Source organism: Salvelinus alpinus, chromosome 23 (assembly GCF_045679555.1).
Source record: "Salvelinus alpinus chromosome 23, SLU_Salpinus.1, whole genome shotgun sequence".
Taxonomy (NCBI): Eukaryota; Metazoa; Chordata; class Actinopteri; order Salmoniformes; family Salmonidae; genus Salvelinus; species Salvelinus alpinus.
In genome coordinates this window covers 11,454,619-11,475,252 of record NC_092108.1, presented here as the reverse complement: position 1 = coordinate 11,475,252, position 20,634 = coordinate 11,454,619, and the positions used below count along the sequence as shown (strand labels likewise).

The window sequence follows — 20,634 nt, the reverse complement described above, 5'->3', positions numbered from 1 at the left end:
CACACCATCTCTGTTGTCTTCATCGTGGTCACTAGGCAACAACACACCATCTCTGTATGTCTTCATCGTGGTCACTAGGCAACAACACACCATCTCTGTTGTCTTCATCGTGGTCACTATGCAACAACACACCATCTCTGTATGTCTTCATCGTGGTCACTATGCAACAACACACCATCTCTGTTGTCTTCATCGTGGTCACTAGGCAACAACACACCATCTCTGTTGTCTTCATCGTGGTCACTAGGCAACAACACACCATCTCTGTTGTCTTCATCGTGGTCACTATGCAACAACACACCATCTCTGTTGTCTTCATCGTGGTCACTATGCAACACACCATCTCTGTTGTCTTCATCGTGGTCACTAGGCAACAACACACCATCTCTGTTGTCTTCATCGTGGTCACTATGCAACAACACACCATCTCTGTTGTCTTCATCATGGTCACTAGGCAACAGCACACCATCTCTGTTGTCTTCATCGTGGTCACTAGGCAACAACACACCATCTCTGTTGTCTTCATCGTGGTCACTAGGCAACAACACACCATCTCTGTTGTCTTCATCGTGGTCACTATGCAACACACCATCTCTGTTGTCTTCATTGTGGTCACTAGGCAACAACACACCATCTCTGTTGTCTTCATCGTGGTCACTATGCAACAACACACCATCTCTGTTGTCTTCATCGTGGTCACTATGCAACAACACACCATCTCTGTTGTCTTCATCGTGGTCACTAGGCAACAACACACCATCTCTGTTGTCTTCATCGTGGTCACTATGCAACAACACACCATCTCTGTTGTCTTCATCGTGGTCACTAGGCAACAACACACCATCTCTGTTGTCTTCATTGTGGTCACTATGCAACAACACACCATCTCTGTTGTCTTCATCATGGTCACTAGGCAACAACACACCATCTCTGTTGTCTTCATCGTGGTCACTAGGCAACAACACACCATCTCTGTTGTCTTCATCGTGGTCACTATGCAACAACACACCATCTCTGTTGTCTTCATCGTGGTCACTAGGCAACAACACACCATCTGTTGTCTTCATCGTGGTCACTAGGCAACAACACACCATCTCTGTTGTCTTCATCGTGGTCACTAGGCAACAACACACCATCTCTGTTGTCTTCATTGTGGTCACTATGCAACAACACACCATCTCTGTTGTCTTCATCGTGGTCACTAGGCAACAACACACCATCTCTGTTGTCTGCATTGTGGTCACTAGGCAACAACACACCATCTCTGTTGTCTTCATCGTGGTCACTATGCAACAACACACCATCTCTGTTGTCTTCATCGTGGTCACTAGGCAACAACACACCATCTCTGTTGTCTTCATCGTGGTCACTAGGCAACAACACACCATCTCTGTTGTCTTCATCGTGGTCACTATGCAACAACACACCATCTCTGTTGTCTTCATCGTGGTCACTAGGCAACAACACACCATCTCTGTTGTCTTCATCGTGGTCACTAGGCAACAACACACCATCTCTGTTGTCTTCATCGTGGTCACTAGGCAACAACACACCATCTCTGTTGTCTTCATCGTGGTCACTAGGCAACAACACACCATCTCTGTTGTCTTCATCGTGGTCACTATGCAACAACACACCATCTCTGCTGTCTTCATTGTGGTCACTAGGCAACAACACACCATCTCTGTTGTCTTCATCGTGGTCACTATGCAACAACACACCATCTCTGTTGTCTTCATCGTGGTCACTAGGCAACAACACACCATCTCTGTTGTCTTCATCGTGGTCACTAGGCAACAACACACCATCTCTGTTGTCTTCATCGTGGTCACTAGGCAACAACACACCATCTCTGTTGTCTTCATCGTGGTCACTATGCAACAACACACCATCTCTGCTGTCTTCATCGTGGTCACTAGGCAACAACACACCATCTATTACTCTTAGGGTGAACACTAGGCCTATCACTTTCCTTCCCATGCCTTATCACATTCTCTGTGAATGTTTCTCCTTGTAGAGTGAGCCTAACAGAGTCATCACAACAGAGACTCCAGTCCTTCCGGCCTGTGCACTTGTCAGCAGGCTTCCTGCATCTCCACCTGCAGAGGATTACACCAATGATGATTAGCACCGCATCTGAAGAGATCAGCTGATGATTTGGTTTATGTCAGCTAACTGACACAATACAAAACAGTACATCCATACCCGGCGACAAGTAACCGGCAATCTGGGTGCCTCTTTGATGCACGTAAGCATTGTAATACTTCCTCCAATAACAAACCGTGTTCAACTACATGAAGGCTAAGAACGAAAGAGAATAGAGGAAACATTAGTTGAACAGTTATACTGAAACAAATATGAACACAGACGACACAGAGAGTATGTTGTACTCACGATATCATCCTCAGGTTTGGACAGGCCTGGCTCAGACTGACTACACTGGCAGCACACCTCTCTGTCACGCTGCTCACATACAGACTGATGTCCTCCAGAGAGGTTTGAGAGCGTAGCAGCGAGATCAGTGCTTCAACATGCTCATCCCACTCTGGACTGGCAGAGGTCATTCATATGACACAAAAATAGACAGACACAGACTCTCGTCATGTTAAAGCAAATATTATCATATGTGTATGTTTGTGTGCAGCTATGTAAGAGAGTTTTTGATTTATTTAACTAGGCAAGTCAGTTAAGAACAAATTCTTATTTTACAACGACGGCCCACCGGACCCTAACCCGGACGCTGGGCAATTGTGCGCCGCCTTATGGGACTCCCAATCATGGCCGGTTGTGATACAGCCTGGCATCGAACCAGGGTCTGTAGTGACGCCTCTAGCACTGAGATGCAGTGCCTTAAACCGCTGCGCCACTCGGGAGCCCTATACACTACGGCCCGGATTCAATCCAAGGTGCGTTATAGAGCAGTGCCCTTGTATAGGTCATTTTACAGCCATTCATTCATGATAAACACTCAAGCGCAAATTACCTTCATGTAAAAGGTGCATTGTCAGCCGTCTAGTGAGGTGCCCTATAACGCACCTTGGATTGAAACCCGGCCGTGTGTGTGTGTGCATGTGCGTGTGTGTGTGTGTGTGTACGGGAGAAATGTTATTGAGGACAGAAGTTCTTACTGTTGCCCCAGAGAGGGAACTAGCTGAAATAACGTTCTCCAGTCGAATACAGGATCGCCGTAGAGGGTAATTTCAATCCCTCTGAGTGATATCTGGGAGTGTAAACCTTCACTCGCTGCATGCCATCCATATAATTCTTGGTGTTGAAAGCGGAGCCTGAAATCCAAGGTACATTTTCATTAAATCTAAATCATTAAATCTTGTACACATGATGATTCACTGTCTGGCAACATACAGTATGATGAGCATAGTTCATATTTGCATGACAAATATCAAGGGTTTGTAAATGACATGTAATGCAACTCACAAGTCAAATGTAAAGGTTCATGATAGATGTTAGGTATTTGAAATGTGCTAATATTTATGAAGTATAATCTAGACTCCCTCACCTTAACTTGTCTACAGGGTGGATGATTGCACTCAGGTCATCCACATCAGTGTCTGATAGGTCAGCCACATAGCTCACAGACAAGCTGTCATCAGGAGAAGAGAAACATATTTATTTAGGGGAAGAGGGATACCTAGTCAGTTATACAACTGAATGCCTTCAATTGAAATGTGTCTTCTGCATTTAACCCAACCCCTCTGAATCAGAGTGGTGCAGGGGGCTGCCTTAATTGACATCCACGTTTTCGGCACCCGGGGAACGGTGGGTTAACTGCCTTGCTCAGGGGCAGAATGACAGATCTTTACCTTGTCAGCTCGGGGATTCGATCCAGCAACCTTTCGGTTACTGACCCAACGCTCTAACCACTAGGCTACCCGTCTCTAACCACTAAGCTAAACCACTAGGCTCCTGATTTACTTCACTAGCCTTATATTATCTGGAACATTAAACTGTTGTTTATTTGTGATATAATTTTAGCTAACCCTTTATTTGACACCATATAATATGTCATAACAGCTGACATAATCTGGAGGCGAAATAACAACTGACATAATCTGGAGGCGAAATAACAGCTGACATAATCTGGAGGCGAAATAACAACTGACATAATCTGGAGGCGAAATAACAGCTGACATAATCTGGAGGCGAAATAACAACTGACATAATCTGGAGGCGAAATAACAACTGACATAATCTGGAGGTGAAATAACAACTGACATAATCTGGAGGCGAAATAACAATTGACATAATCTGGAGGCGAAATAACAGCTGACATAATCTGGAGGCGAAATAACAGCTGACATAATCTGGAGGCGAAATAACAGCTGACATAATCTGGAGGTGAAATAACAACTGACATAATCTGGAGGCGAAAGAAACGCACACCTGTTTAGGCGAGGTGCTGGCTAGCGGAGTAGAACACCTGTTTAGGCAAGGTGCTGGCTAGCGGAGTAGAACACCTGTTTAGGCAAGGTGCTGGCTAGCGGAGTAGAACACCTGTTTAGGCAAGGTGCTGGCTAGCGAGCGGAGTAGAACACCTGTTTAGGCGAGGTGCTGGCTAGCGGAGTAGAACACTTGAAAAATTAAAGGAGAGCCGCACACTGCTCAGATGCAATAATTGAATAACCTAATATCCAACGTTTCGACAGACAAGCTGTCTTCATCAGGGTATAATGACAAACACTGCAGGGTGACTAGTTTATATAGTGTCAAAAGAAACACACAGGTGTCTGTACTCATGGCCGGGTGTGGCCTGATATCTTTGGTTAATTCTCAGATATAAAAATAACATACAATACACACGAATGGATAGCATACGATCATAGATACAATTTGGCTACATAGACCTACAAACACTTACAATGAATAGCAAAATCACCATAATCACAAGAATGGCTTCAGATCAAAGTCTACGTTAAGGGTCTTTAAATGAAAGATCCAGGCAGCCTCTCGTTTTAACAATAAATTGTCGAGGTCACCCCCTGTCCTAGGGAGGGTGACATGTTCGATGCCGATATAATGTAGGGACGAAATCGAGTGGTTTGCCTTCAAAAAATGGGCCGCAACTGGGTAAGTCGAGTTTTTGCACCTAATGGTGCTACGATGCTTCGAGATTCGTACTTTTAATTCGCGCTTTGTTTTACCCACATAATTTCTAACACAAGGACAAGTTATACCTCGACAATTTACTGTTAAAACGAGAGGCTGTCTGGATCTTTCATTTAAAGACCCTTGCTCTCTTTGGTCTCAATGTAGACTTTGATCTGAAGCCATTCTTGTGATTCTTGTGATTTTTTGATTGTGATTATTGTGAGTTTTCTGGTAATTTTGATGTATAAGTGTTTTGATTCGAGTGAAAAAACGTGTGATATTTTTTCCTTCGTATGAGTCTAACCCAGCTAAGCTAACTAACTTTGCATGTAAGCCAAGGAGACAAGATGGCGTCTGGGATTTTGGCTTTTAAATGGTTTTAGTTATTTTTTAAACAAACGGTTGCTCATATTAAGTGTATTGACACAAATTATATCTATTTTAGAAGGTTACTTTTCATTAAATGTGTATCTAACAGTTGCATGCTAACCGCTAACATTAGCTAGCTAATTCAGCGCTGAACCAGTAACTGTGCATTAGAGACCTCTCTAACGCCCAACAAGCTCAGTTCAAACTCCCATTCACCAGCTCCGCAAGCGTTATAATGTCAAAATACATTAGTTGATCACCAAATATGGAGTTTCGCTGGTCAACGATCGTATTTTGACGTTCTAATGCTTGCAGAGTTGGGTTTTCATTTATTAATACACAGGCCTGTTCTATAATTTGTTTGGACAATTAGCACTCTATACAGTATGTAGTGAATCAGATGTACTGTTACCCCAATAAATCATAGTTGTTTTGCACACCGCCATCTTTGCTCAGCGATCAGACCGGCAGTGTCATCGCATCAATGCTGCGTAATACATTCTGCAGTCAAACTTTTTTCAGCTTGTAATCCAACAGTTGTACTGGATGTGAGTGTAACAACAGTTCAACATTCACTTTTTTTCTACTATTTAGAAAGTACTGCAAGGCAATGCTGCAAGGCAAAGCTGCAAGGCAATGCTGCAAGGCAATGCTGCAAGGCAAACGCAGCGTTCCTTTGGAAATGAACGTGCTTCTGTTATACCAAAACGCAATGACGCTGTTGGTCTGATCTCTAGGGAGTTTTTCCTAGCCACCGTGCTTCTACACCTGCATTGCTTGCTGTTTGGGGTTTTAGGCTGGGTTTCTGTACAGCACTTTGAGATATCAGCTGATGTACGAAGGGCTATATGAATAAATTTGATTTGATTTGATCGAGGCGTTAGTGACAGGGTTACGTAGCTAACGTTAGCTAAACAAACACTAACTACATGGTAGCTAACTATTTGCTAGCTAGCGACATGCATAGTTGAGAGCTAGCTTTAGCTACAGTATGTCATGAAAACGTTGAGAAAACGTGATTGTAATGTATTTGAGAATGTGCGAAAGTGTTGTTTGATACTGTCATAATATACCAAATATTAGGAACACCTTCCTAATATTGAATTACAACCCCCCCCCCCCTCCCTTTGCCCAAGGACAGCCTCAATTCGTCAGGGCATGGACTCTACAAGGTGTCGAAAGCGCATGTTGACTCCAACGCTTCCCACAGTTGTGTCAAGTTGGCTGGATGTCCTTGGGGTGGTGAACCATTCTTGATACACATGGGAAACTGTTGTGTGAAAAACTCAGCAGCGTTGCAGTTCTTGACACAAACCGGTGCGCCTGGCACCTACTAACATACCCCGTTCAAAGGCACTTACATGTTTTGTCTTGCTCATTCACCCTCTGAATGGCACACATACACAAGCCATATCTCAATTGTCTCAAGGCTTAAAGATCCTTTTTTAAAACTTCATTGGGATAGGGGGCAGCATTGGGAAGTTTGGATGAAAAGCATTCCCAGAGTAAACTGCCTGTTACTCAGGCACAGAAGCTAGGATATGCATATATTGGTAGATTTGGATAGAAACACTCTAAAGTTTCCAAAACTGTTAAAATAATGTCTGTGAGTATAACAGAACTCATATGGCAGGCGAAAACCTGAGAAAAATCCAACCAGGAAGTGGGAATTGTAAAGTTTGTAGTTTTTTAAGTGAATGCCTATCCAGTATCCAGTGTCTGTGGGGTCAGATTGCACTTCCCAAGGCTTCCAGTAGATGTCAACAGTCTTTAGAAGTTGTTTAAGGCTTCTATTGTGAAAGGGGAGAGAATAAGACCACTCAGAGTAAGTGGCTCAGCTGAAAGCCATGAGTTGTTTATCGCGCGTGGCCGTGAGCGCGCCGTTCGTTCTCTTTCCTTTCTAATGAAAACAGTATTGTCCGGTTGAAATATTATTGAATATTTATGATAAAAAGATCCTAAGGATTGATTATAAACATTGTTTGACATGTTTCTACGACCTTTGATGGAACTTTTTTGACTTTTCGTCTGGATGTTGTGAGCGCGCTTTGTGCCTTTGGATTATTGAACTAAACGCGCGAACAAAACAGAGGTATTTGAATATAAAGAGGGAATTTATTGAACAAAACTAACATTTATTGTGTAACATGGAGTCCTTGGAGTGCCACCAGATGAAGATCATCAAAGGTAAGTGATTAATTTAATCGCTATTTCTGACTTTTGTGAGTATTCTCCTTGGCTGGAAAATGTCTGTATGGTTTTTGTGGCTAGGCGCTGTCCTAACATAATCGCATGGTGTCCTTTCGCGGTAAAGCCTTTTTGAAATCAGACACTGTGATTGGATTAACAAGAAGTTTATCTTTAAAATGGTGTATAATACTTGTATGTTTGAGGAATTTTAATTATGAGATTTGTTTGAATTTGGCGCCCTGCAATTTCACTGGCTGTTGTCGAGGTGGGACATCCCAGAGAGGTCTGTCTCATCCCCTTCATCTACACTGATTGAAGTGGATTTAACAAGTGACATCAATAAGGGATCATATCTATGTCATGGAAAGAGCTTGTGTTCTTAATGTGTTGTATGTGTTGTATGTCTTAATGTGTTGTACTCAGTGTATTTGGGAGGAAGTTTTCAGCTTTCTTTAGCGGTGTTGCGTTGTAGCATACTCTATTCTGATGTCTGTTTCTTTACTTATATTTTTTTTGAGAAAGTAATGCATCTGCTGTATCCAGGGGGAAGGTGAAGACCTTGGAGGCTGCAGAAACAAACATTTTTAAACAAAAGGAAACTTCTTGGCAGGGAAAAGACAATAAATAATAAATAATATGATTTTAGAGTTAAATCCTTTGTTGTTGTTTTAATGAATTCTTTACAGGTTTTATTTTTTTCATTGTATTTTGAATAACTTGTAGAAAATACACTTCATAACACTGTCATGAAGCATTATGTCCATCCTCAAATCAAACTTTATTTGTCACATGCGCCCAATACAACGTGTGTAGACCTTACCGTGAATGCTGACTTACAAGCCTTTAACCAACAGTGCAGTGCAAGAAAGAGTTAAGAAAATATTTACCAAATAAACTCAAGTACAAAATAATAAAAAATATCACAATAGAATATGAGGCTATATACAGGAGGTACCGGTACCGAGTCAGTGTGGAGGCTATATACAGGGGGTACCGGTACCGAGTCAGTGTGGAGGCTATATACAGGGGGTACCGGTACCTAGTCAATGTGCGGAGGTACAGGTTAGTCGAGGTAATTTGTACATGTAGGTAGTGGTGAAGTGACTATGCATCGATAATAAACGGTGAGTAGCAGCAGTGCACAAAACAAATGAAGGGGGGGTCAATGTAAATAGTCCGGTGGCCATTTGATTTTGACTCTTATGTAGGTGTCATAACCAGCCATAAAATAACGCAATATACTGTATGTCACAACAGGTCTAAATATATGTGTCACGACAGTGTTATGACCAAATCATGACAAGTTATGTCAGCTGTTATGACATATTATGACATGGTTATGACCATGTCATAACGTGTTATGATGCTAGGTGTCAAATAGAGTGTTACCTATAGTGATGTCATAGATGAACTGGAGTACAACAAGTAAAGAGTATTGCTAAACTACAGCTGTGTGTATATAGCCATTTAGGATCGAAGCTAGGTCTCCTGGGCATCACAAGACTGTGTTAGCCTGCTGAGCTTAAGTCTACAGTAAGCACTAAGCATTGGGAGCCATTGCAACTCTTCAGGTCTTAGACAAGGTTACTCGCCTCTTGAGTGTGCTTCACCAAACCACCTCCTTAACATGGACAATAAATTAAAGATATCCACTGTAAAATGTGTTATATGTAGTATTAGAGATGATAAATTGTACTTACACTATTTCACTCAAACTGTAGCCAGATGCCCTGATACAGTCACAGATCATTTTCATGTCAGACACTTTTAACCAAAGAGAAGTTTGGAGAGTCCTTCACAAGCAAGAGATGGTTGAATTATTACATGAATACTTTGATCGACAAGACATCTACACATCTTTACAACTGTACAGCATGCAATATCAATCAAGTGCACCTTTCTACTGAGACAATGTAGATGAAGCTCACCCATTGACTCCATCTTTCTGTAGATTGGCTTCCAATGTAACATTCTCACAACCATGAAGCCTGAAACAATAACATAGCATACTGTTAAGAGGCTACTTAATTAACATTATTAAGGCCATGTTTTATATTGTGTCCAATCACAGGTTGAATTCAACCCCCAAAATGTCAAACTTCTGCAGACTAGTGCCAGTGTGACTCAGCACAGACTGAAATGGTCCAGTGTGACAATGAATAACAGGGTTCCCACAATTCCCTTTTTTTGTCAATTGGCTGTTAAGATTACTAACTAGTGTACTAATGTTAAGATTACTAGTCCTGAGTAACTACTGCTTACTCAAATCGTGGGTTTCTGACTCTACAAGTCTAGTCTAAAAATGTACAAAATGTGGTACACTGTTGAAATTAAGCGCTTTGTAACTAACACCAAAACACAAAGGAGACAAAACCTTAACTTTGCTGGAGTATTGAAACACATCATCTTGAGTTGTTTTGAAACATGACATGGTGTGTTGTAACACCACTTAATCAAGTGTTGTGCAACACCATGCAGGGGACTGGGAGCACTACCGTTAAAGTGGCAATCAGCAGTTGATAACAATTAACAAAGCGGACTCTGCACCCCTGGTTTGGTAAAAAGCTGAGGGATGGAGCTGGAGAAATTGAACCACTCTCAAATTCATAGACAGAGCTATGGATGCAAGGACCATGATATAAAAAATATAATTTTAACCATGTTTTGAGGCTATATAGTGTTTGTTTACATTTTCTTTGAATACAAACGTTGCAGTAAAACAATCTTATATTTTGGGTTCTGATTGTCAGGACCCGGTGCGAGAAACAGTCACTAATAATCGTCAGAACCCAGAAGATGAGGCAGACACAGCAGTACTAGAGATGGTGGTTTAATTAAATAACAAAATCTTCAGGCAAAGAAACTAAATCCACAATGTCCAAAAATAAAGCCAAGAGGCACAAAATGGAAATCCTCCAAAATACAAAAGAAACTCCACAAAGTGGTAAAAAACAGCAGGGAAAAACAAACCTCAAAAGACTACTCAAATAATACACAAGAACTAAACCAGAGAACCTCTGGAAAATCCAACAAGAGAAATATCTGTATAAAACAAGGCTTGGGCTGGGGCTGGGTGCTAACTTACAAACACTGAGCAAGGAACTGAGGAACACACAGGGTTTAAATACTAACAAGGGAATGACCTACAGGTGCAAACAATAATTAGAGCAAGAAAAACAAAAGGTACAAAAAAGGTGCAATGGGGACATCTAGTGACCAAAACCCGAACAGTCTTGGCCAAAACCTGACACTGATGGGGTACGATAGTTGATTTAAGCTCATGGGGCATGTATAAGATATATTCTTTAAGAATCAATGGGTACATATTATTCATTTAGAAGTCCAAAGTCGATGTAGCAACTGCTGTTTGCCTCTTTTAAAGTTTGAACACAATTTTGTGCAGAATTAGAAACCTTCTCTTTTGGTGTTGTGAACAGAAAAGTGAAGATTCAAACACTGTTGTGGGTATTTTACAATTCCAATAGTGTCAGTATAACCTGTTGGACTAAACCCTTTTTTTAAATCACAAACTATATAAAATGCCTTTGTTATTGTGTTAATCAATAATGTATTTATGTTCACTTCTACATTACCTACATGTTAATTAATTAACCCTTTTTGTAACAGACATTATGTATTTACCATATATGTTCCATCTTAGTTTCCTAATTGTTATTCGATGAAACATTGTGTTATATATTAGAGGTTGGTTGGAAGCTAAATGAAAAGTTACTTACCCTATGCTTTCCAAGTCTGCATGTGCCTTACTGATGAGGAACATGAATTTGTCAGCTGTATTGCTGGTGATGGACTTCACTCCAATTTCAACGTTTCTGGGTTTGTGTTTAGTGAGAGCAACAAGCAAGTCCTGTACTTTCTCATCAGACAAGTTGTTCTCACTCAGACTGAAAAATACAGACAAATTGGAGTTAGGCACAGAGAGCACAGAGAGCACAGAAAACACCCTTTTAAAACAACAGAATATATGTGGTAGGCTAAAGTAATTCCCATTAATATCATGTAAGTGCATTCTGAAAGTATTCAGAACCCCTCGACTTGTGTGTAGATTGATGAGGGAAAAAACGATTTAATACATTTTAGAATAAGGCTGTAACGTAACAAAATGTGGAAAACGTAAATGGGTCTGAATACTTTCCAAATCCACTGTAGCTGAGGTAGAGATATATTTAACAGCAAGAATTTGATAGATGACAAATAAGGTATGATGTTACAGTAAAGATCATGTGATTCTTACTCCAGCTCCAAACTCTTTCCTTCTCCCAGCGCTGTCAACAGATCATCTAAATCATCATCGGCTAGGTCGTCCACCTGCAACCTACAAAAACAAATACCAAAAACAATTAAGTGACAAAAATTACATAAATAATTAATTCAAGAGTTTAAATTAAAACAAATATCTATGTCCAAATAACCTTTTTATGAAAGAAACATTATATTGAGCATCAACCAGTTATTATTATTATAATTAATTCAAATAACATTTGGGGAAATATATACTGTAAATATTATTTTATGTATGAAAATCAGCCTTGTTCTAGGGTGAGAAAGGGAAATGCAAATATACTCACTCGAGATGTTGACATTTTTCCAATGCTGGCAGAAGGATTTTGATCTTCTCTGCAGTTAACTTGCACCAGTTGAGAATGAGTCTTTGGATGCACTTGCAGTGCTGAAAGCAGTACTTCAGCACCCAACAGTCTGTTTTTGTCAGTGGAATGTGAGTCAGATTAAATTCTGTGTATGTATTCATGGCTTTCTTAACAAAATCATCTACATGTAGTTCATATAGACAGTGAAACGCAAAAAGCCACATTGATGAAATGTGATAATCAATGGCGTTTCGATCCTCCTTTTCTTTTTCAATGACTTCCAGAATAAAATGTTTCAGCTGGGTCCAGATTCCTTGAGAACAAGAGATGTATTTTTTATCCTCGAGCCGTTTTCCCACTTCCTTGTTTGCGATGCCGAAGAGAAATTGAACTATGGGTAGCAAGTGACTGTTTTCTTTTCCACGTCGAACCTTAGAAAGTAGCTCTCTAACTTTCCCCTGAGCTTCCTCATCACCCAGTAACATGTATGAGAGGGCTGTGAAAAACTCCTGGAAGCTGAGGTGCATGAAGCTGTACATAGTGGTCTGACTTACTCTCTTCTTTTGGAGAAACTTACACAAGAAGGGGACTTTGGAAGGATCTGACACGGTCTGTGAGACACTATCATGGTCAAATAACACTTGCTGCTCTTCCATTCCCTTTTCTGCCAGCTTGCCTAGTCCTTGGAGGATGGTAAGAGCTGACTGACCCAAATCCTGACAGTGGTGCTTCAACAGCGTGGCAACAAATTCAACAAAGATGGAGGTGGTGGTCTCCAGTGATTGTATCATCTCTGTGCCTTCATCAAACTGCTCCCTATAAACTGTGCAAATGATCCAGCAGATGACTGGAATGAAACATGCAGTGAAAAGGGTTTCATTTTTTCTCACAGAGTCATAGGCTTGCTGTGAGTGTTGCTCCTTCATGAAGAATCTATTGAAGTATTCCTCCACCCCCTCTTTAGAAAAGCCCAATATCTCAGCGTATCTCACTGGATGTTTGACCACTTCTTTTAGTTTGTCCAGCGCTGTGGACCTGGTGGTGACAAGCAGGAAGGACTCGTGCAATATCTGTTTCCTTATCAGGCCACTCAGTGTCACTTCGGGGGAGCATTGTGTCCACGGGTCCCTGGGAAGGGAGTCTTTAGGTACATCAAGTGAGAAGTTGAGCTCATCAAAGCCGTCTACCAGGAAGAGAACCCTCTCAGGAGACTGGCGAAGGACCTGCTTGATCATTGATGATAAACTCTGATCGTAGTTAAGCAGATCCATCACACTTTTTCTCCCAGTGGCCTGGTTTAGTTCTTTGCACCTCAGGTGAAAAACAAAGTCAAATCGGTCTTCGTAAAGTCTTCCAAACGCCCAGTCAGACATGATCTTCTGAGTGGTAAATGACTTGCCAGTTCCAGAGTGGCCCTGCAGTATCACTGTTCTCTGAATGTCTCCATGCTCGTCTGGATCAAACAGCCTCTCCACTTTGGTACTCTTGTAGGTCTCGCTGTCCCTCTGGTCCATAACTTGATAAAAGTTCTGTCCTCTGGAGCGGATCTCCTCCTCTCTCTCTCTCTGCTGACGATGTTTCTGGATGATCAGGGGCTCAGTGTAGCGGTCATCTAGCTTCACATGTTCTCCAGGGAGAGAGTTGTACTCCTGCACTGTGGCATATTCACCTCTGATGAATTCCTTGTACTTTAGGCTTATTGTGATTTTGTTCTCTAAACATTGACACAATAACAGAAAGTCAATTCATAATTTTACAAAAGTGTTTCTGTTGTATAATTCTTGAAATCATATAACATTATAAGAAATGTAATTCATTAAAAAGGTGAAAAAAAACATGGCCTACCTTGTTCACCTCTTTGTTTGCCACTGCATTCTATATAAATGATTGACAAATACATATCACGTAAACCTTCTCACAAGATATCGCTAATCTTTGCATCTTCATAATTTATTGAAAATGTTATCACGCCGCAGTTAGGTTGGGCACTGTTTCACTTGACACAAGATTACATTTCAGTGTGCCACAAAGAAACATCAGTACGTCAGGTATTCTTGACAGTTCGGACAATCCTTGTCATGCAATGAAACATTATTTTATAGTTGGGAGAAAAAAAATCTGTAATTAATTAATACAATTACATATAGGGGAATTTTGTAAGAGCAATGATTTGTTTTTGTCATTTTCCAAATATTTTAAGTATTGTACATTTCCCATATCTGCATTCTGCTAGGAAATGCCGCTGTCCTGAGAAACTGATCACAGTTTAAACACTTAAATTCACTGTAAAATTATATTAAGAAGTTTCTTTTAATAGCCCTCTGTGACTTTAAGGAAAAATTTGTCTTAAAACACTGACTCCTAAAAGATGTGTCCCAAGGTCAACTGTGTTTTAATTAGGAGGTTCCTCCTTTATGTGGTATGTGGAAAATCTGGCTAACTATGTAAGTGGACTTTGTTAGGGTTCATCTGTGTATTTCTATGTAATAGCCTCATTGTTACTATGTAATTTTTTTTATTTAAATTGTAGCTTTATTTAACTAGGCAAGTCAGTTGAGAACAACTTCTTATTTTCAATGACAGCCGAGGAACAGTGAGTTAACCGCCTTGTTCAGGGGCAGAGTGACATTTTTTTTTTTACCTTTCGGTTACAAGTCCAACGCTCTAACCACTAGGCTACCTGCCGCCCTAACAGCCTTGAATAGCATATTCAACACTACCACTTCATGTAACTGTGCTTATACATGCTTACTCAGGTGTTTACATGTTGTAATATCATGCAGCATACCCTGGTTATCTGGCCCTTTTGGCATAGTTTATGTGTGGCTACATGTGGTACACTCTCTCCCCATAACTTACTATGGGCCAAGATGGCTACAAGCCAATAGTTGTATATTACACAACCAATATGGCCGACCATTGACGTCATTGTTTACATCCTAGCATGCTACTTCTAACCATTAGCCCCACTAGCTGCTAACTGTACTGTACATAGGGTTATACAGCTCCCTATGCCGGCCTATAGCCTGAGGGCTACTAGCCTGTAACCTAGCTTAGCGTGCTAGCCTCCAGCTATTGCCTGTTTATACTGTATGCCAACCCACAGCCTGTGGCCCACTAGCCTAGCATGCTAGCCGCTAATTGTATCATGTTTATACCTCATATGCTATCCTAGCCCCTTTATACAATATGGTATAATCATTACTGCTATGTAGCGTGTTAGCCTACTAGCCATAGAGTGCTGTATGCCTATTACCAGATAATACTGTTAGCACACTAGCTTCCTATTGTGTGCTAGCCATAGAGAATAATAGAGGCCTCTAGTGGCCAAAGGGCTGTATTAGCATTGGCAGCGCCATTGAGGGCTTCCAACATTTAAAAAAAGATATACTACTTCAAAATGGAGAATGGTACTACCCATGCTGTCACAGACGTTATAACGGCACAGATACAAAGATGAGTCCTCTATCTATCTCTATGATGGTAGCTCATTGCTATCCCATTGCTGCTATGCATATTTTACATCATTTCCATTCTGTTTGTATAGCCTTACATGGCTAGTACTCCGGAGTAATTGCCTGTTTCTTCTGTTCAACAGAAAACACTATCACTTCCACTCGTCCCTTCCTCTTGTTTGCTGTGTGTGTGTGTGTGTGTGTGTGTATGTGTGTGTGTGTGTCTGTTAGTTGCGTAGTAATAAAGTGTGGAATGAATACGTGTCTCCTACTGGTAATTTCCGTCCTCTAACTGGGACCCTGGGACAGTTGTACCAGTGGAGGCTGCTGAGGGGAGGACGGCTCATAATAATGTCAGGAATGGAGTACAATGGATGGAATGGAGCAAATGGAATGGTATCAAACACATGAAAACCATGTTGATACCAATCCATTGACTCCATTCCAGCCATTAGTATGCTCCGTTCTCCCCTCAGCAGCCTCCACTGAGTTGTACCTATATCTAAACCGACACCTCTTTCGGGGGAAACACCAGATGGTGGCGCTCTTTCTCATTGTGTGATACTGTAGCAGATAGTTGATAACTTGGTCTATAAAATATAGAACTTTCAAATTTGCTTAATATTAATATATATATATTTTTTTTTAAACGTTGGCTTTCAAGAATGCCTGACCTAATCCCAGCCCATGTATCTAAATTGCCAAACATCTTCACTCACCCAAGTCCTGGACCAGATTAGGTTCATGCTCCCTCAGCATGCAGAGAAAGGTAGATTTCACTTTGTTTCCTCCAGAGTGGAGGGCTTTAAAGAGCTCCCTCATTTTGTCCTGATTAGTCCTGGCAGCACTGATGTTGGAGTACACCTCTTCATGGATCATGTTTTGAGAGAGTAGGTCTTCAGCTATAGGCATCACCATGGTGACCCTCTGAATGAGCTGGGGCATGTACTTGTCCACGAACTGAGCACCTGTGGAGGGGACATATTGGATGACAGTCTCTCCCCTAAACCAACCACCTGCCACCTCAATAAATATACATTCTATATAAACTTAATTATGATATAAATCAAGTTTAATATCAAGTTTGATATTATTCAGATTCATGGAAAGTGCCATCTTGGTTGATCATCTTGCTATCTTCGTTAATGAGTGGCTACATTGCTGTTCTGGGAATTGAGAAAACAGATTGGGGAAGGCTCTGCACTATCAGAATTCTGCTCAGTTCAAGAGCTGACCACCAGATGGAACCAAACCTTTGTCTATCTAAATCAAGATGGGACAGACGGGCCTTTTACAATGGGAACCACTGTTACATAGTGGGCAGAACAAGCAAGGAGGTGGGCAGAGCCAAGCACAAGCTAGCGAGATCTTATTGGAGCTTTTCTGCACTCATATTTCCGTTAGGGAACGCCTACTCTCTCAAGTACCCGTCTGCAAGAACTTGAATTTGAACTTCTAAACAACGAACTAAAAAATGTTTTAAAAAAGTTTGACAATGAGTCAAGTCTACAAAACGTCATGTCGCAACAAATTCTAGTTTTGCGAACAGAAAAGTGTATTGAGATCGAATGATGACGTCTATGAGAAAACAAGCAGAATGTCGGCCAACTGTAGTTTCGCTATGCTTTATCGCCACCCTCTGGCTGCCACTGGACTTGCTCTCATCTCCATTACTGGTAGTGAGCGGAAACCTCCACTGGATGATTCAGTTTTTTTTTTACCCCATGTGACACATCTGTGTTTCCCCTTTTAATGTAGGTACTGTAGCTACTGCTTGTATTTAAATGTCACAGATGTTTGAAAAACATAAACCACACTGATTTAAATGTCATTACATAGTAGAAACATGGAGTGGTATAATAAACAGCCAGGGCTGAGCGATTAGCGCTTTTTGAGGTCGGTTTTGGTTCAGTTTTTTAAAAAAGAATCCGTTTTTTTTTTTTTTTTTCGGTTTCATACATTAAATGCAATATGAAATATGACCTTGAAATAATTTTAGAGCTTTGTAATTTAAATTTCAAAAGACAAATATTGAGAACATTCATTTGACAAATCATTGAAACCATTCCATTGTCTCTAACAACAAAGAATATAGCAATTGATAAGAGCCCCATAATGGTAGTGACTGCCCACTACTGCTTATCTTATTAACCATCATTTATTCACATTACTTTACTTAAATTAATTACATTGTCCACTTAACTTTCTTTAAAAAAAAATGATGACATTATTATTTATTGTCCAGTACTTTGGTGTACTTTTTAGCCAGTAGTTCTGAAAGTAGCCTCACGAGCCAAAAGTGGTCCCCGAAAACCACATTGCTTTCTCTTTTGCTTAGCTGTGTGTGCATCTTGCTAGCTGTCACTCAAATGGTGAGGGGCTGATTGGATTTCGAATTGCTAGGGGGCTGGCCCACGTGGGGGGAAATTACGCAGCGCAGCATTCGCTTTCAACCTAGGGATATCGCAGATAATTCAGATGAAACAGTAATTCTGCTCATAGATTATGCATGTATGAACTACACCCTGACACATCCAGCTCAAAGCTTGTCTGCAAAGTTTCACACAGTAGTAGTAGCAGCCAGACAACCATTTAACAATTTTTCTTTGGTCCACAATGAGCCAAGTTCCCCTGTCTAGTGAAAAAAGGTAGCCCATGATCATTTGGTTGCCACATTGCCCATAATGCAGAGCTGTCTGACAAAAGTTCCCCTGTCTAGTGAAAAAAGGTAGCCCATGATCATTTGGTTGCCACATTGCCCATAATGCAGAGCTGTCTGACAAAATCACTATTTTAGTATTTCTTCAAAGTAGATAAAGCATACTTTCAAGACTGCTACAACTATCCGTCGGGTACTAGAGCTATCCCTCTGTACATTCCTCTCTCATGTGGTCTGTGTGTTGTGCCGGGAAGAATAGGCGCAATGGATTCTGGTCATTGTAGTTAATTACCACGTTTTCTGCATTGAACTAGCGTAAATATTTCCTTTTGAAAACCACAACTCCCTACAGCGTCCCACCGGCCGTTCTTGATTTGAAGTCTCTAGTGCTTGATAGGATTTCTTTGTAGAGAAGCAGGGTGTTGAGGTAACAAAACAAAAACTAAATGAATGGAATTCAAGTAATTGAACCGATGTCGGTCTTTGAGTTGTTAATGAAATAAAACATATTTTTTTAAATCAGGTTAGACTGCAATAGATCTGACTAACTGCATTACTGTAGTACATTAGTATAGTTCAGTGCATTTGAAAAATATTCAGACCCCTTGACTTTTTCCACATTTTGTTACATTACAGCCTAATTCTAAAGTGGATTAAAATGTTTTTCCACATCAATCTACACACAATACCCCTTAATGACAAAGTGAAAACAGGTTTTTAGAAATATTTGCAAATGTATTACAAAGAAAAAACAGAAATACCTTATTTACATAAGTATTCAGACCCTTTGCTATGAGACTCGAAATTGAGCTCAGGTGCATCCGTTTCCATTGATCATCCTGGAGATGTTTCTACAACTTGATTGGAGTCCACCTGTGGTAAGTTAAATTGATTGGACATGATTTGGAAAGGCACACACCTGTCTATAAGGTCCCACAGTTGGCAGTGCATGTCAGAGCAAGCCAGAAGGGTCGAAGGAATTGTCTGTAGAGCTCTGAGATAGGATTGTGTCGACGCACAGATCTGGGAAAAAGATTTCTACAGCATTGAATGTCCCCAAGAACTCAGCGGCCTCCATCATTCTTAAATGGAAGAAATTTAGAACCACCAAGACTCTTCCAAGAGCTGGCCAAACTGAGCAATCGGGGGAGAAGGGCCTTGCTCAGGGGGGTGACCAAGAACCCCATGGTTACAGCCTCAAGCGTGCAAAGCTGTCGTCAAGACAAAGGGTGGCTACTTTGAAGAATCTAAAATCTAAAATGTATTTTTATTTGTTTAACACTTTTTGGTTACTACATGATTCCATATGCGTTATTTCATAGTTTTGATGTCTTCACTAATATTCTACAATGTAGAAAATAGTACAAATAAAGAAAAACCCTTGAATGAGTAGGTGTGTCCAAACTTTTGACTGGTACTGTATGTTTTTATTTGTAAAAAATTTGCAGAAATGTCTAAACCTGTTTTTTGCTTTGTCATTATGGGGTATTGTGTGTAGTTGTGGATAAGTCAAGGGGTCTGAATACTTTCTGAATGCACTGTATCTCAGACCATATCCAGGTCTAACTTACTGTGTTCAGACGACTCCATTTTGTTCATCAGGAAAGGTCACACTGCGGCATTAAGTCGTCTGTCTCTTCACTGGCTGTCTACTAGGGAAACAAGGAGTTATGCTCCACAATTATGTGCCCATATGCAATAGCTAATGTTAATGCATACAGTATATGGAGTATTCTCTATGCAACAGATATTGAGACCACTTCCCTTTCTATAGTTTGAAATCTCTGTAGTATAATTTTTCTTGGACTCTCTGAGGCCCACAAATCCTTTTTATTTTGGTTTCTACGGAAGGCACACCGAAACAGATTTGACTTCCTCTTTGTCTTTGTGTTGATAAAAAAAACAGCAAGTTTCTGTTTGCTGTGTTCAAGTGGACTTATACTCACCGCTCACATCCACAGCTAAAGTTAATGGATAACATCATGTCTTTCAGATCACATTAATCTAAAGGGTGTAACTTCAACATGTTAAAGGTGCAGGGTTCGCTGACTTGCTGTATGTTTGTGGTTATTTTAAACGAAGACATCTTCCAGCAGAAGGACGGGGGTTTCTCTTTCCTGCTCCCTGACATACTGTAAACCACTCCCCCTTATACTTCCTGGAACTCATGCACGTGCAGCAACGTGGAAGGAGAAGGATCACAGACACACAGAGATTGGGCAAGTTCGTTTTGCATGGCCCGGTG

General features: G+C 40.8%; 1 protein-coding gene across 1 annotated transcript; it reads right to left on the bottom strand.

Annotated features, from left to right (window-relative positions):
* Positions 1-1,741: 1,741 nt before the first annotated feature.
* On the bottom strand, positions 1,742-20,535 carry LOC139550210 (NACHT, LRR and PYD domains-containing protein 1 homolog). Its single transcript, XM_071360928.1, has 14 exons — positions 20,336-20,535; positions 19,961-20,038; positions 16,450-16,698; positions 14,121-14,150; positions 12,255-13,989; positions 11,921-12,001; positions 11,403-11,570; positions 9,594-9,653; positions 9,366-9,458; positions 3,518-3,601; positions 3,129-3,284; positions 2,395-2,550; positions 2,206-2,301; positions 1,742-2,099 (listed from the first exon to the last, which is right to left on the bottom strand). The coding sequence occupies exons 2-14, from the start codon at positions 19,986-19,988 to the stop codon at positions 1,916-1,918; spliced, it is 3,120 nt and encodes a 1,039-aa protein (XP_071217029.1). The 5' UTR covers positions 19,989-20,038; positions 20,336-20,535; the 3' UTR covers positions 1,742-1,915.
* Positions 20,536-20,634: the final 99 nt, after the last annotated feature.